The sequence below is a fragment of the Aotus nancymaae genome, unplaced genomic scaffold (genome assembly GCF_030222135.1).
Source record: "Aotus nancymaae isolate 86718 unplaced genomic scaffold, 86718_ANA_hifiasm-v0.15.2.pri h1tg000048l, whole genome shotgun sequence".
Taxonomy (NCBI): domain Eukaryota; kingdom Metazoa; phylum Chordata; class Mammalia; order Primates; family Aotidae; genus Aotus; species Aotus nancymaae.
The window spans coordinates 2,576,479-2,592,796 of record NW_026988462.1 but is presented as its reverse complement, the minus strand read 5'-3'; the positions used below and the strand labels follow the sequence as shown (position 1 = coordinate 2,592,796).

General features: G+C 45.4%; 1 protein-coding gene across 4 annotated transcripts in view; it reads left to right on the top strand.

Annotated features, from left to right (window-relative positions):
• The window catches only part of FARP1 (FERM, ARH/RhoGEF and pleckstrin domain protein 1), a 319,687-nt gene that overhangs the window by 241,338 nt on the left and 62,031 nt on the right, over positions 1-16,318 (top strand). For all 4 annotated transcript variants that reach the window (XM_064362215.1, XM_021667903.2, XM_021667905.2 and 1 more), the window contains exons 7-12: positions 5,740-5,854; positions 6,681-6,828; positions 9,587-9,682; positions 11,502-11,665; positions 12,365-12,433; positions 15,163-15,238. In XM_064362215.1, coding sequence (XP_064218285.1) covers positions 5,740-5,854; positions 6,681-6,828; positions 9,587-9,682; positions 11,502-11,665; positions 12,365-12,433; positions 15,163-15,238 — 668 coding nt within the window. The remainder of the gene's footprint in view (positions 1-5,739; positions 5,855-6,680; positions 6,829-9,586; positions 9,683-11,501; positions 11,666-12,364; positions 12,434-15,162; positions 15,239-16,318) is intronic.

The window sequence follows — 16,318 nt, the reverse complement described above, 5'->3', positions numbered from 1 at the left end:
CAGGACCTCCCAAAGACACCAAAATCTGAGGCTGCTCAAGTCCCTGATAGAAAATGGTGTCGTATTTGCGTATAAGCTATGTATATCCTCCTATACGCTGTAAATCATATCTAGGTTATTTCTAATAATTAATGCAATGTAAATGCTATATGGTTATTTTGTATCATTTAGGGAATAATGACAAGAAAAAGCATCCTACATGTTTGATATAGATGCAGCATTTTTTCCCAAGTATTTTCAATCCGTGATTGGTTTAATTCATGGATATGGAACCCACAGTTACAGAGGGCCAGCTGTATACCCAGTACATACTAGGTATTCAGTAAACATTCATTTCCTTTATTTATCCTTATTCACCTTATTCACTCCTTTTCCAAACAATGTCACATTTTAAAATGAAGCTTCCTTACTGAAGTAGTAACTTCATAAAATGTCTCTGATCGAGACCATCCTGGTCAAACATGGTGAAACCCTATCTCTACTAAAAAATACAAAAATTAGCTGGGAATGGTGGCGCACGCCTGTAATCCCAGCTACTTGGGAGGCTGAGGCAGGAGAATTGCCTGAACCCAGGAGGCGGAGGTTGCGGTGAGCCGAGATCGCGCCATTGCACTCCAGCCTGGGTAACGAGCGAAACTCCATCTCAAAAAAAAGAAAAAAAAAAAAAAAATGTCTCTGACCCTGGGCATTTTGTAAGCAGAAGAGAAATTTACCTTCCTCAAAGATTCCTGATGCCATTTAGTTGTTTACTTCTTTCTTCCTCTGTTTGTTTCTTTAAAGGTCTGTTACACTAAAGAGTAGATGTTGGCCAGATGCGTGGCCCACGCCTGTAAACCCAGCAGTTTGGGAGGCCAAGGCAGGCAGATCACTTGAGGTCAGTAGTTTGAGACTAACCTGGCCAGCATGGCAAAACCCTGCCTCTACTAAAAGTACAAAAACTAGCCTGGTGTGGTAGGACATGCCTGTGGTCCCAGCTACTCAAGGCTAAGTCATGAGAATTGCTTAAACCCAGAAGGCAGAGTTTACAGTGAGCCAAGATCGCCCCACTGCATTCCAGCCTGGATGACAAAGCAAGACTCTGTCTAAAAGCAAAAAAAAAAAGAATAGATTTTAAGTGTTCTCACCACACACACACAAAAAGTATGTACAGTAATATATATTAGCTTAATTGAGCCATTTCACAATGTGTACATATATCAAATGGTGATATTGTTCACTTTAAATGTATACCAAAAAAAAATTTTTTTTTACGCAGAGTCTCTGTAACCCAGGTTAGAGTGTAGTATCTTGGTCATGGCTCACTGCAGCCTCAACCTCCTGGGCTCAGGCAATCCTTCTGCCTCAGCCTTCTGAGTAGCTGAGACTATGGGTGCGTGCCATCAGGCCTGGCTAATATTTTATTATTTTATTTTATTTTATTAATTTTTTTTGAGATGGAGTTTCACTCTTTTTGCCCAGGCTGTAGTGCAATGGTGCAATCTCGGCTCACCGCAACCTCTGCCTCCTGGGTTCAAGCAATTCTCCTGCCTCAGCCTCCGAGTAGCTGGTATTACAGGCATGTGCCACCACACCCAGCTAATTCTGTATTTTTAGTAGAGACTGGGTTTCTCCATGTTGGTCGGGCTGGTCTTGAACTCCTGACCTCAGGTTATCCCCCTGCCTCGGCTTTCCAAAGTGCTGGGATTTCAGGTGTGAGCCACAGTGCCCAGCCTCTTTTATTTTGAGGAGATGATGTCTCACTGTGTTGCCCAGGCCAGTCTCAAACTCCTGAGCTTAAGCAATCTTCCCACCTCAGCCTCACAAAGTGCTGAGATTATAGGCATGAGCCACCATGCCTAGCCAATATATATAATTTTTATTTTGTCAATTAAAATAAATTTTAAAAATGAAGATCTGTTAACAATAGTGAATTTCACTTATGTATCTTGGAATGGAGATTTGCTGACATCCAGAAAACCATTGTCCTCAGTCCAATATACCATTCTTCCTCAGAAACCAGCGAGTGACTCAGAGTCCCCCAAGAATCTTCTGTTCTCGAAAGGCAGTTAAGTAGATAGATTCAGAAGTACCCCTGCTATTGACATGGTAGTTGACATACAGTCATGAGATAGACAGTATTCTTAAAATCTTCTGATATTTGTAAGGCCCCATTTTGCATTTTTAAGCATCCCATTTACTCAGTCATGAAAGGAGGCATCTCATAGAATCTTCTGTGAACTGTGTCATGATTTCAATTATTGGTAAATATTTGCGTCATTGGTAAGGTATAAGGGTCAAGTCACCTCCCTTTGGCTGAAACTATATTAACCCTAATAGAAAATTATCTCTGGTAGGTGACGTCCATCTTGTATGTCTTTCTGCACACAATCTGATGTCTTCTTATTTTCCTTCTTTCTTTTGCTTGAATGCATGGAGTCTTTAAGATAGTCTTTTCACTTGCTTCTCTGTCACTGGCCATGTATCTCCCCTGCAGTATTTTGGACTTTTAATTTTCTCTAATTTATTGTGGATTGACTAAGAAGGATGAGCTGATGAGAAGAATCAGCTACTAGTTGGCCCTGAGGTAAAGATCACACTTGTGCAGTGCAGAGACGAGGCAGGGCTGTGTTTGTGCAGGTTGTGTGGTCCCTACTCTGAGGGTTCCGTGTAGTAAGGCGGGTTTTCCACACCTGTCCCCTGAGGAAGTTCCATTCATTTATTGAAATCACATGATTTTGGTTTATTGCTGTTTTTCTTACTGTTTTACTGAGTAGACTGCTAAGGAATGTAGTATATGCATAAGCTGATATGTCATTTTCAGCATAAACATTAAAAAAACAGGAAGTCAGCTGGGCACGGTGGCTCATGTCTGTAATCCCAGCACGTTTGGAGGCCCAGGCAGGAGAATCTCTTGAAGCCAAGAGTTTGAGACCAGCCTAGGCAACATAGTGAGACCTTGTCTCTACAGAACAAAATTAACTTGAGGCCAAGGGTTCAAGACCAGCCTGAGCAACATAGTGAGACCCTGTCTCTACCCAAAATAAAAAAAAAATAGCCAGGTGTGATGATGTGTGCTGGTAGTCCCAGAAACTTGGGAAGCTGAGGTGGGAGGATCACTTGAGCCCAGGAGTCAAGGTCCCAGTGAGCCAGGATCACTCCACTGTGCTCCAGCCTGGGTGACAGAGTGAGACCCTGTCTCAGAAAAATTAAAATAAACGTAAGTCAGATCTTGAGTATGTGTCTGTTTTTAAAATTCCCAAAATATAAGGAGCAGCCTATCTCCATATTTCAAAGAGGAGAGATGTGGACAATGAATGAATTTCATAGTCATGTCACTGTGGCGTGACAGGAGGGCAAGAAAAGACAGGCCACCGAAAAGAAAAGAGAACTAGGGGTCTCTACCCTGATGCCAAAGGAAAACCTGGACCGTTTGGCTCTTTTGATGTGGAATGCTGGGAAAGAGTGTGTTCTAAGATTCATAGGCATTAAGATGCCCACACACTGAGTTCACAAGACATTTAGGATTTAAGGAATTCCTCTATATACCGTCAAGCCTCATTATTTCCAGATTTTGTCTTTGCAAATTCGCTCATTTATTTGTAACCCCCAAATCAACACTCAGGCGCTTTCACGGTCATTTGTGGACATGCCCAAGATGGCGAAAAATTGGAGTCACCTGATGTGCATTCCCAGTGCGGGTCAAATGAGGCAAAGCTCTGCGTTCTGGTTTTTTTTCTCGTACTGATAACAAATATCCTTTTCACGGTGTATTTAGTGCCCCACTTTTCACAGTTTTGTGCGTGTTATTGGTGGTTTCACTGTTAAGACAGTCCCCAGGCGTGGCGCTGAAGCGCTGTCTTGTGCCCCCGAGTGCGGTGCCATCTGCCTGATAGAGCAAATGCGTGTTAGGCAAGTGTCATTCAGGCATGAGTTCAGCTGCTGTTGGCCATGAGCTCCATGCGAGGGACTTGGCAATGCGTATTTAAGATGGCTTTCAACAGAAACACACATAAGACACGGCCAGTTAGCTAAAATGTTGTTTCAAGACTACTGTAGGAACCTCACCCTGTATTTCCCCTAGGAGGAATGTTTCCGGAATGGCTAATTCAGTGTTTATGGTGGCTGTACAGATCATAACTGCCTGGAATAATGAGCATCTGCTGCATTTCCTTGAGACCAGATAGAAGGAATTGCGGAAAAGCCAGGCCCTCCATCGTCAAGGCAACAGATGATGATGGCAGGCTGACCAGGCGCACCCCCCATTCTGTGCCATTTTCTGTGTTGGAGGGTGGCAATTTTACTCTATTTAGGAAGGAGGAAGCCAGTCCAGAAAAGGCAGTTAGGAAAGTGTTGTGGGTCTTTCAGAGCATGAGGAAGCAAGTGAGAGAGGGGTTCTTCCAGCGCCCCAGCTGCCACCAGGTGAGTTGGCACGGCTTTGTGCAGAGCAGATATCCTCACTGGGTGTGATTTATGGCAACACCCAGGCCACGTCCTGCTTGATGACTGGAGTGCATTGCCCTATGTGCGACACGCTGCTTCATGTGACAGGATGAAAGGTGAGTTTTAGCAACAGTTCCCTTGCTTTTTATCAAAACAGCTGGGCTCCGGTCAGGAGGCTGTTTTTTATTAAGCTTGTTGCACAGTATATGTGATACAAAGAAAAAGGTGTGCCGTCTCAGAGGGATAACAATTGGTGTGCCCTGAGCTAGTGTTGTTAAGGCGCAAGTCTGATTTTAAAGCTCTATCCTTTAACTTTCCACATTCCTGCACTATTGAGAACTATCTTGAGATTACGTGAGAAAATGAGGTTACATGAGAATCATGTTTCTCATAGATAAAAACGTATAAGACTTTGCAGTCTGACCTGTTACTTCTGACAACAGGACTATGAAAAGTGTAATAAACTCTTTTAATTTTTTTAGGCATTAGATTATTTACGTTTCGCCCACTGACAATCGTCTTTTCTCTATACGATAAAGCATTTGGGTTTTGCACTAGTCATTCTAATATATAAGAGTTTCACTTTGATTTTATAAAGCCCTGAAGTTCCAGGGCTTGTTGAGAGGTTATATGGTTATCACCCACAGGTGTAGAATTTACTGTCAGGAACCTCCCCAGGCAGATGGGGAGAAAAGAAAACCCGGAACAGGTATGGCTGAAGATGGATGATTCTGAGGTTTCTTTCCTTTTTTCTTTTTTCTTTTATTTCTTTCTTTCTTTTTTTTTTTTTTTTGTGACGCAGAGTCTTGCTCTGTGGCCCACGCTGGAGTGCAATGGTGCGATCTCGGCTCACTGCAACCTCCTCCACCTCCTGGGTTCAAGCGATTCTCCTGTCTCAGCCTGCCTAGTAGCTGGGATTACAGGCGCCTGCCACCACGCTCAGCTAATTTTTATGTTTTTGGTAGAGATGAAGTTTCGCCATGTTGCCCAGGCCGATCTTGAACTCCTGACCTCAGATGGTTCACCCTCCCTGGACTCCCAGAGTGGTGAGATTACAGGCGTGAGGCACCGTGCCTGACCTTGAAGCTTCTTTCTGACTGTTAGGGTTGAGGAGGAGTGGAAACCGTCTTCTTAACATCACCACAGTTGTTAAAAACATCCTTGTATCCCACCTCCGAAGTCTAGCCCTTCCGGCGTCCCCCACCAGCGGCGCTCACCTTCTGTAGTCTGCCAGCTTCTGTGTGGCTAGCTGGGGAATACTGACAAACTGGGAAGTCTTCATCCTATGTGACCTATTTTTCTTCCTCTGTTTCTTTTTAGCTGAGATTGGAGATTTTGATGAAACCTTGGACAGAGAGCACTTAGCAAAAAATAAATACATACCTCAGCAGGACGCACTAGAGGACAAAATCGTGGAATTTCACCATAACCACATGTAAGTCTCACGCTTGGCTCCACATGCCCTCTGAGCCAGTTCTCTCTGCCTCCCAACCTACACGGGTGTGCCTCCCCTCTACCCCCCACACCAACTACTGTGGAGAAAACACAAAGGGTTTTTTCCACAGTAGTTGAGGAAAGAAGATCACAGAGGCTTACTGGGATGCGGTGACCCATCCTGGCTGCTCAGAAGCGCAGGTCACCCACAAAAGCCTGGAACTTTAGGATGCCCACGCTTTGGAACAAAAGAGACAGTAAGCGCAAAGGACCTTCCAGTTATCATCCTGATGGGAAGCTGGGAAAGGGACTTGGTGAACTAGGGACAAGGTCAGAGTATCGTGAAAATCCAGAACCTTCGTAGCCTCTGCATTTTCGTTTTTGTGTGGATTTGTAAAATGTTTTCAGAGGACTCGTGATGCTTTTGGTTGTTGCTTTACAGAAGCACTGGAGCCTGACAGCCATGTGAAAAATGTTGTCTTGAACTTTGTTTGCAGGTTTAGGTTATTGGAAGCCACTGAAAACTTCTTTTAACACAGTGGTGTTTTGCTTTTATATGACCTTAAAGGAAACTCTTTGAGATTCAAAAAAAACTGGCAGAGTTTGGAGACTTTTGGGGTTTTGTGTCCCATGAGCAATGGAGCTTTTGTCCTCGCTGGTAGACTTTGGGTGACAGTGAATGGGAGGTTGGGTGTCATCTGATCGAGTAGCCCCAGTGTTGTGATGAAATGCCTTTTTATTTCCAAAGAGAAGCTTCTTAATCTCATATTAATAGAAACAGGGAATTCAAATCTCCTGGCCTTTCTCTTTAATTTTTGTTTTGTCAGTGGACAGACACCAGCAGAATCAGATTTCCAGCTCCTCGAGATTGCCCGTCGGCTGGAGATGTATGGAATCCGGTTGCACCCGGCCAAGGACAGGGAAGGCACGAAGATCAATCTGGCCGTTGCCAACACAGGAATTCTAGTGTTTCAGGTGAGAGCCTTGAGAGCCCGGCTCAGTTCCCTTGGTGATGGGGAGAAAGGAGCTGGCCCTTCAGCTCCAATTCATATTCAGTGGGCCAAAGACCTCAGATAGTTATTTCTCATTGAACAAAGAAAAACGAAGCTCATCTCAGGCTTTCTGGTTCCCAGGCCCTCGGCTCCCAGATTCTGTTTCACTGACCTTTGCCCTGTTTGGGGAATCCATGTTGCAGATTTGTTTGGTTTTATTGACTTTGTAGCATACAGAAACATGTAGCTCTCCGTGGACCTGCACACAGAACACAGTATAATGGGGTCGAGATTTTGGGTCCACGAATAAATACCTTTTTCACACTTACAGATGATATTTTGCTGTAATGTGGTCTTTTTTCTTTTTTTTAACCCAGTTTGGGTTGAGCCAGCTTATTTGGTTGGGACTTCAGATATACTTAAAGATTGTGAGGCACGCTTTGAAGATACAGCAATTTTATAAATTCATAAAAGCCACATCGTTCATCCTGGCTAACACGGTAAAACCCTGTCTCTACTAAAAACACAAAAAATTAGCCAAGTGTGTGGCATGTGCCTGTAATCCCAGCTACTAGGGAGGCTGAGACAGGAGAATCGTTTGAACCCAGGAGGCAAAGGTTGCAGTGAGGTGAGATTGCCTCACTGCACTCCAGCCTGGGCGACGGAGTGAGACTCCATCGCAAAAAAAAAAAAAAAAAAAAGCCACATTGTTGCGGTTTTGTAGCAAAACACATATTGCACTTGAATTCTTACTTGTATTCTACTTAAGGACATAGTGATTCTCTGCACTCTCTAAAATGTGTGTTCTGTTGATCATTCTGCTATTGCACTGTTTCATTGATCAATGCTTCTAATAGGCTTATTGAAGTATTGTTTACATACAAGAAAGTACACACATTTGAAGTGTATAGTTTGATAGGTTTTTATTATATATATGTGTATCCTGTAAAATTACCAATATAACCAAGATAATGAACATATTCACCACCCCTAAAAGGCTGCTCAGCACATTCCTTTTCAACACAAGCAGGTAACCTGTGCTTTAGCTTCAAATGAAAATAGGGAAAGCACCTGCCTTTATCATGAAATAGGATCAAATTTCACCCAGTTAGGAAGTTGTAATTTTGTTCAGGACCTAAAACCGTTTTTTGAGCTCTTCCAAGTTTGCTTCTATTTCTCCCTCATCTTTTATCAAAAGCGTTCCAGGGATTTTCTGTTCATGCATTGGAAGTTTATGATAACATAATTATTATAGAACCACGTCCCAAGAAGAATTAAATTGGGCTTCCTACCAGGTAGTAGGGAGTGACGTTGTGAGAGCAGTGTGGTATTCAAGGCAGTTTTTTCTTGACAGTTTTTGACCTGCATGCATAGTCTCTGAGTACCTGATAAGAAAACAACAATAGGCCAGGCACGGTGGCTCATGCCTGTAGTCCCAGCACTTTGGGAGGCTGAGGCAGGCAGATCACCTGAGGTCAGGAATTTGAGACCAGCCTGACCAACATGGTGAGACCCCGTCTCTACTTAAAGTACAAAAATTAACCAGGCGTAGTGGTGGGCGCCTGTAATCCCAGCTGCTTGGGAGGCTGAAGCAGGAGAATCGCTTGAACCCAGGAAACAGAGGTTGCAGTGGGCCAAGATCACGTCACTGCACTCCAGCCTGGGCGACAGAGCAAGACTCTGTCTCAAAAAAGAAATATAGTAAAGCCAAGTGGAGTTTTCAGTACTATCCTTAAGTTTCAAATCATAACCCTGAACCATTTCTAAAGTATTGAGAAGGCAAAGAGGTGTCTCACAATTGAATTCATGTGCTTTGATTGTGTTTGACACAATCCCTAAGTATGGGGAATACCTGGGTAATGCTGTCACGTGCAAAGCCTGTGTCTCGGAATCCATCTTCTTGCCAGTGCCCAATTGTTTCATTCTTGCCACGTTGAATGAATGGGCCTGGTGTTCCGGTGGGCTGCATGGGAATTCTGATTTCACCTGAGGCTGGGCAGACGGGAGTTGGTGTCTGGTAGCTCCCCGCTGTTTCTCCACCTGGCTGCCAAAGGCGATGAGAATGTGTGAGCCCCACCCAGAGACTGCGCTGGTTTTGAAGACGAAGGACAGGCCTGGCCTCTCATCATTTTGCTGGTGCTGTTGGAAGCTTGATGGGCCCAGGAGCTAGACCAGGGTGGTTGAAGCAGGGAGTTGATTGCAAACCTGCTCAATGCACCATAGCTGCCAGTACAGCATGTGCTTGGAAGTCTCTCTTTCGGCTGAATTAACTGTGTGATTTGGGGCAAATTAAAATATATCCATGTTGCAGTTTCCATGTCTATAAAATGAAGCTAGTAAATCCATCTTGCTGGGTTTTATCATATAAGGGTTTTTAAGATACGGTGTATAAAGCCTTCGGGATGGTACTTGGCCCTTCGTAAGTCCTGGCAGCTAATGACTGTAGTGGTTGTCATGGTTTTTATTTCTATTTATCTTTCTTTTCATCATTACCTTGGCTAGTTTCTTCTCTCCCTGGAGGCAGACTTAGTTTGAATGCCGATATCCTATAATCAGTGAGAAATGCTGCAGGAACAGGGATCATCTGATAGCCACAGATCCTGTGAATTCTCTGCAGAAGCCATCTCTCCTGAGCAGTCGCCTGCCAATCCTCTGCCATTAGCTCCCGTAAGCAAAACAGACTGACTCCCAGGCTGCTTGTTATGCATTTCCTGGCTTACTGCTACTGTCTTTGTTTTTAGGGTTTCACTAAGATCAATGCCTTCAGTTGGGCCAAGGTGCGGAAGCTGAGCTTCAAGAGGAAACGCTTTCTCATCAAGCTTCGGCCAGATGCCAACGTAAGTGGTCCCGGCGGGAGAGGGGACCTGCTGAGCCATCGGATGGCTTGTGTCCTGCAAGGGGTGGAGGTCTGTGCTTGGCAGGACTTCCGCTGAACTTGTGGCCAGTGCTACCCAGGTGCTTTTGTCCACATGAAAACCAAGCGTCTGTAGGACAGATGGGGTGTATCCAAATGGTCGGTAACACTACAGCTGTCATCCTTGGTAAACAGAGAGCATAAAGGAGCTGCATGAATGTATACCTGGGGAGAGGGTCATTTCCCTGCACAGATCCAGGCAGCCCCTCCCAACAAGCAACCTGAGCTGTGCTGTCACTGGGCATCCAGCCCCAGGCTACAGCTGCAGACCCCGTTCAGGCTCCCACCCTACCCCAGGCATACACTAACTCCCCAAGCCCTGCCGGGGGCCCTAAGCCTCCAATAGAGCTCATTTTCATGGGCTGATTAGGTTCCCTTCCCCACTTACCTCCCACAAACTGCCTAACGCTGTGGCCCATGCCAGGACTGGGGTGGGAAGGGAGGAACAGCAGCATCTTTGTCTGCCGGAAATGGCGACGGAGGAGGTGGGTGATGTGTCCTGGGCATGTGTCCCCAGCTGGCACGTAGAGTTCTTTTTCCCCTGGGAAAGAAGATGAGAAGCGGCAATCTAGGCTTAGAGACTAGCTGCAACCTGGGTTCAGTAGGCTCTCATGGCCTGACCTGGGAAGCATATCCCCATTTTAAATGGTTTTCCATGGAAAAATTTACTGGAGTTCCAAAAAGATGCCTTATAAATGAAGAACTGCAGCACAGCTTCTTTGTAAGTTGGATCCACCCAAAACTGTGAGATCCCCCAAAATAGTTGGAACTGCTGGGAATGCTGACGGTAGTGACTTTTGTTTATATAATATGGCCGCTTCACTTGGAAGCATTCAGAATGGGGGTAGAAGATTTCCATATCCCCTTTCTACAGTCAAAGGACATGATTTTTTTCAGCCGAGAGTGACATTTTTGTGCTCCAGAAAAAAAAATGTTGATGTCCTGTGTAGTTGCCGGTTGCCTAGAGCCGTGGGCTCCTTTACAAAGAAATGTCGGAAGAGTCACTGTTGACACAAAGTGTGAGGAAGAGGACGAACGTTGTGTTTCAGTTGTTTTAAGGAGGCAGAAAGGGAGTTTCAGTATTTGGGCTTTGGTTTTCAAGGAAATGGAAGCCAAGTAAACATAATTTGTATATGAATTCTGTCAAAAAATGGTGTCACTTCTGCTGAAGCTGCACGGCTGTTTCTGTTACTCGTCTAAGAGATTCTGTGGGGAGGAAAATGATGGAATAGGGACTGCATTGTATCCTTAAGAATAACTGTAGTTGGCCGGGCATGGTGGCTCACATCTGTAATCCCAGCACTGTGGGAGGCCAAGGTGGGCGGATCACCTGAGATCAGGAGTTCGAGACCAGCCTGGCCAACATGGTAAAACCCCATCTCTACTAAAAATAAAAAATTAGCCAGGCCTGGTGGCATGTACCTGTAGTCCCAGCTACTCCAGATGCTGAGGCAGGAGAATCGCTTGAACTTGGGAGGTGGAGGTTGCAGTGAGCCGAGATCGCACCACTGCACTCTAGCCTGGGTGACAGAGTGAGACTCTGTCTCCAAAAAAAAACTACAGTTTACTAAATCTTTGCATTTGTGGTCATCCTATCATAAAATACACAATGCAAACTCTCTTGTTTTAATATGGAATGTTTCACTTTATCGGACAAATCTATCTTCTGCCCCTTTTCTCCTATTTCAATGGCGTATCTGTGGGTAATGGGAAAAAAACAATGCTGTATTTGCCCTTTTTAGAGCGCGTACCAGGATACCTTGGAATTCCTGATGGCCAGTCGGGATTTCTGCAAGTCCTTCTGGAAAATCTGCGTTGAACATCATGCCTTCTTCAGGCTTTTTGAAGAGCCCAAACCAAAGCCCAAGCCTGTCCTCTTTAGCCGGGGGTCATCATTTCGGTTCAGGTGAGGTTGTCCACTCGCACCTCCATTTGCTGGGTGCACATTTTTCTCCGGCCTCTCACAGCCGCTGTGACACACGGCAGGGAGGGGAGGTGAACTCTCGGCTTCCAGGAGCTATGGCTGAGCAGCGGGGGTAGGGGGCTTGCATCGTAATCCCAGCGGGCTCTGTTTGAATAGCAGAGAGGCACTAGGCAAAGCCACTGTCATGGTAAACTCCTAGCAGGAGTCGCTAACTCAGAAAGGATTTCCTCTCTCTGTAGAAGTATGGGTGTCTTGTTAACATTTGGTGGTGCTTCATCGAATGATATGTGGACTTACACGTCATTGGTTAACTTTTTCATTCATTTTTCCACAAATTGTTGAGCATCTGCCATGCGTCAAATACTGTTGTAGGTGCTGAGCCCAATGACCCCTGCCTTCATGAAAGGTACAGGCTCTGATGGTTGCTTAGTAACCAAACACAATTATCAAGTGGGCTTGATACATTGAACATTTTTTCTGTATATTCAAGGAAAATATCAAGAGACTGAATGGACCCAAAAATACAAAGTCTGTTAGGATTGCTTTTAGTCCTGGCTGAGGAAACCTGCGTCTCTCCCAGCTAGGGGAGGAGGGGAAGGGAAGCCACTGAAGTGTCATTTGTGTGTTTCAATCAGAATGCCTTGGTGTTTCTCCCCTTTCCTGTCCTGGTCTCTGTTTCAGTGGTCGGACTCAGAAGCAGGTTCTCGACTATGTTAAAGAAGGAGGACATAAGAAGGTGCAGTTTGAAAGGTGAGAGAAGCTTCGATGCTGCTTCCAGTCTGAGAAGCTCAGACTCGCCAGTTAACAGCTTGTGGCTGCTAAATATTTCTTCACACAGACCTCAGACCTGATGACTCTTGAGTTGTAAATGACAGTCTCACAGTCACCCTCAGCAAGTCCAGTGTTCGAGAGGAAGATTTTAGGGCCCAGGGGCACACCCTCAAGAGTGAGATGAGAAGAGAATAGAGAGGACCAGGGGAGGCAGAGAGGACGTTAGTAACGGGAAGGAGAGAAGGGCTCAGGACGTCACGGGGGATGAAGCATCTTAAAAACAAGGTCACTGCTGAGTCCTTCGATATTTCAGGATTTGTATTGAAAGTATTTCTATGAACTTTTTAATTAAATAAAGTAAATCTGGAACAGAAACAGGATTTTTTTTTTCTCACGCAGGGTCCTGCTCTGTCGCTCAGGCTAGAGTGCAGCGGTGTGACCACAGCCCACTGCAGCCTCAGCCTCTGGGACTCAGTCGATCCTCCCACTTCAGCCTCCCAAGTAGCTGGAACCACAGGCGCCCAGCACCACTCCCAGCTAGTTTTTGGTAGAAATGGGGTCTCCCTGTATGGCAGGGCTGGTCTTGAACTCCTGGGCTTGAGCCATCTTCCCGCCTTGGCCTCCCAAAGTGCTGGGATTACAGGCAAGAGCCACCAGGCCCAGCCAGAAACAGCATTTGTTAACCATATTGTTGTTGTTGTTATCCAACACGTACAGCTCTTAGTCTGTGCCAGGCTGTTCCAAGCACTGGGCCTGTGTGACCTCATTGGTTCACCCCAACTCTGTGAGGTCTGTGTTTTTTTATTCCCTTTATAAAGATGGAGACACTGAGTCCCCAATAGGCTAAATACGTAGCCCAGGTCTCATAGCTGCTAAGCAGCTTCTGGCCAGCCAGCTCCCAAACTCAGGGCCCCAGGGCAGAGCAGCAGAACCCGAGCGGGGTGAAGGAGCCAAGGACGGGGCCTCAGGCACTAGTTGATGCATGTAGGGTTTTTAAAAGTCTTTTTTCTTTTTTCATTTTTGTATATTTAAAAATTAAAGTACAGAGAAGTCAGTAAACACCCAAATTCCTGCTACTTAGAATTAACAGCCAGCAACAGTTGGACACATTTGTTTCTGGGCTTGTTTTTTCCTCTTCTTTTATTTGCAGCTCTCGTTACAGACATGGCCAGAACCCCCTGGAACAACCAGCTCTGGTCATTTCCCTTCTGTCCTCAGAGGCAGCTGCCAAAGTTAGACACCTTTCTGTATACATATTACTGCATCCCAAAAGAGTTTGTAGAATTGCTCTGGAGGCCGGGCGTGATGGCACAGGCCTGTAATCCCAACACATTGGGATGCGGAAGTGGGTGGATCACTTGAGCCTAGGAGTTTGAGACCAGCCTGGGTAACATGGCGAAACCTCGTCTCTACAAAAATAAAAATAAAAAAATTAGCTGGATGTGGTGGTGTACGCCTATGGTCCCAGCTATTTGGGAGGCTGAGGTGAGACAATTGCTTGAGCCTGGGAGGTTGAGGTTGCAGTGAGCCAGGATCGTGGGCCACAGAGCAAGATCCTATCTCAAAAAAAAAAAAAAAAGAAAAGAAACTGCTCTGAGTGTGTGCTTTTCATTCATATGAGTACTCTGGTACTGTATATAATTCTGCATCTTGCTTTTTTAATACTACCTGTTTTTTGAGATCTGTTTTAAAGGCCGTCCAGTAGTATGAAGATACTACACTGGATTTCTCTGATTCCCTATTGGGAAACATCCAGGTTATTTCAGAGTTGCGTTTTGATTTTGCTGAAATAAACCTGCTTCTGTGGCCATCCTTGCATCTTCCTTCTACTGCAAATCTGTGATGGTTTCCCATGCCCTGTCTCCAAAAATGTCATGTTCAGGAGGTATTTTTGCAGGCACGTCTGGAGATGAATCCCGTAATTTCCTTGGGCAATCAATGGTTAGTATTTGAAGACCACGTAAGAAGTAGCCCAATTCTCTCTCTGATTCAGAATGTGGATCTCCAGAGCTTTTCTGTGCTAGCCTGGAGTATTTTGAAGAAGAGCTGGATGTGCCTGGGAATATAATCTGTATTTATACAGTTGCATGCATTTCAGGACCTGAAAATGTCAGTGCCTGATTGATAGGGAAAAGAGGAATAGGCAGATTGAGAAGGGAAGAGATGAAAGACATGTGTCAAAATGCTGGTAAAGTCAGTTTCTTCTACTGTTGAGCCCAGGCCTTTGCCTCTGAACTTACCACTTTGATAGAGTGAGCTGATGCATGTTAATTGCCTCTATTATAAAACTGATCTAGAAAATAATTACCTAAGGTACATGAATTGATTCCATATTGTCAGACCATAGCTTGCATTCAGATCATAGGAGGGCCCAGCCAAGTCCTCCCTCCTCTGTGACTTTACCCTGAACTAGAAAGGTTCTGCTTCGTTACTAAATGTTTCTTCACCAGCTGCACCATGAGAACTACAACAAGGGCTTCTGAGAACTTCTCCGAGATTTAAATAACCCTTGAACCATACAAGTGCTATCAAAGGATGACCCTGTATCTGTTTCCAAGTAGCATTTGAAAAAGCGGCTCTGGGTACTATCATTATTGAGAAAGGCACTAATGCTTCCAACAGAAGGACTTTTGTTTCATTTAAAACCAAGAAAAAAGAAACAAAGGAAAACCTTACCTAACTTTAACGATCTGTGTGATTTTTCCCAGGAAGCACAGCAAGATTCATTCTATCCGGAGCCTTGCCTCACAGCCTACAGAGCTGAATTCAGAAGCACCGGACCAGGTCAGTGATGGCGCTGTCCTGTGGTAACTCTGCTTTTCCCTACACTTCCTCCAAGGAGCCCTGGGCTTCACAGTGGGCTTTGTGGTTCTCTGTCCCTTCTGTTGGGGTTTTTAGCAGATGAGAATCTGATTATGGGCCTGGGCTTTGACCAGACACAGCCTGGGCTCAGAGGCCCTGGAGTGTGTTGCGTTTTCCGCTGCCTTCTGATCTCCCATGCTGCGCTCTAAGCCACTGAGAACTCAGTTCAGCGGTGGAACCATCCCTGCGGTGGGTAGAGCTGAGGCTGGCCCTCCAGCTAAATGGGTCCACTTGGGAAGAGATGGGGACTCGCTTTGTAACCAGTAGGTGTAGCTTCTGCCTGGTGCCAAGGCCAGAAGCCTTTGCTGGCACAAAACTGGCCAGAGAGTTCCCAGAGCTTGTATTACCGGGCAGTGACCACAATTGGCAGTAAGAAACATTATCACTCTTGTTCTGAGGGTGGCAAAAACTCGTTTTCCCTGGAGTTGGCCTCTGGGTAAGTTTTCAGGGCTTTCTCCTAAAGATAAAAAAGAAACTTGGGGAAAAAGATGAAGGAGGTTTCATTGTGTGAATCCAAAAAAAACTCCTTTCCCCATCAGGCTGCCCTGAGAAGTATAAGCAAACACGTCCCTTGTAGTTTTTCTGATGACCGTGTCAGCTTGCCTTCAGGGGTCCCTGATGTGCCTGCCCACCCTTCCCTGGAGACCCCCTGTAGGCTGGAAGGACCGTCTTGTTCCATAGAAGCTTTACAAGCTCAACATGAGCGGGCGTGATGGCTGACACCTGTAATCCCAGCACTTTGGGAGGCCAAGGCGGGAGGATCACTTGACCCCAGAAGTTTAAGGCCAGCCTGGGCAATGTAGAGAGACCCCTGTCTCTAAAAAAATTTTAAAAATTAACCAGGTTTGGTGGCACAGGCCTGTGGTCCCAGCTGCTTGGCAGGCTGAGGTAGGAGGATCGCTTGATACCAAGAGTTCAAGACTAGCCTGGATAATACAGGGAGATGCTATCTCTACAAAAAAATTTTAAAACATTAGCTGGGCATGGTGATGCAGAACTGTG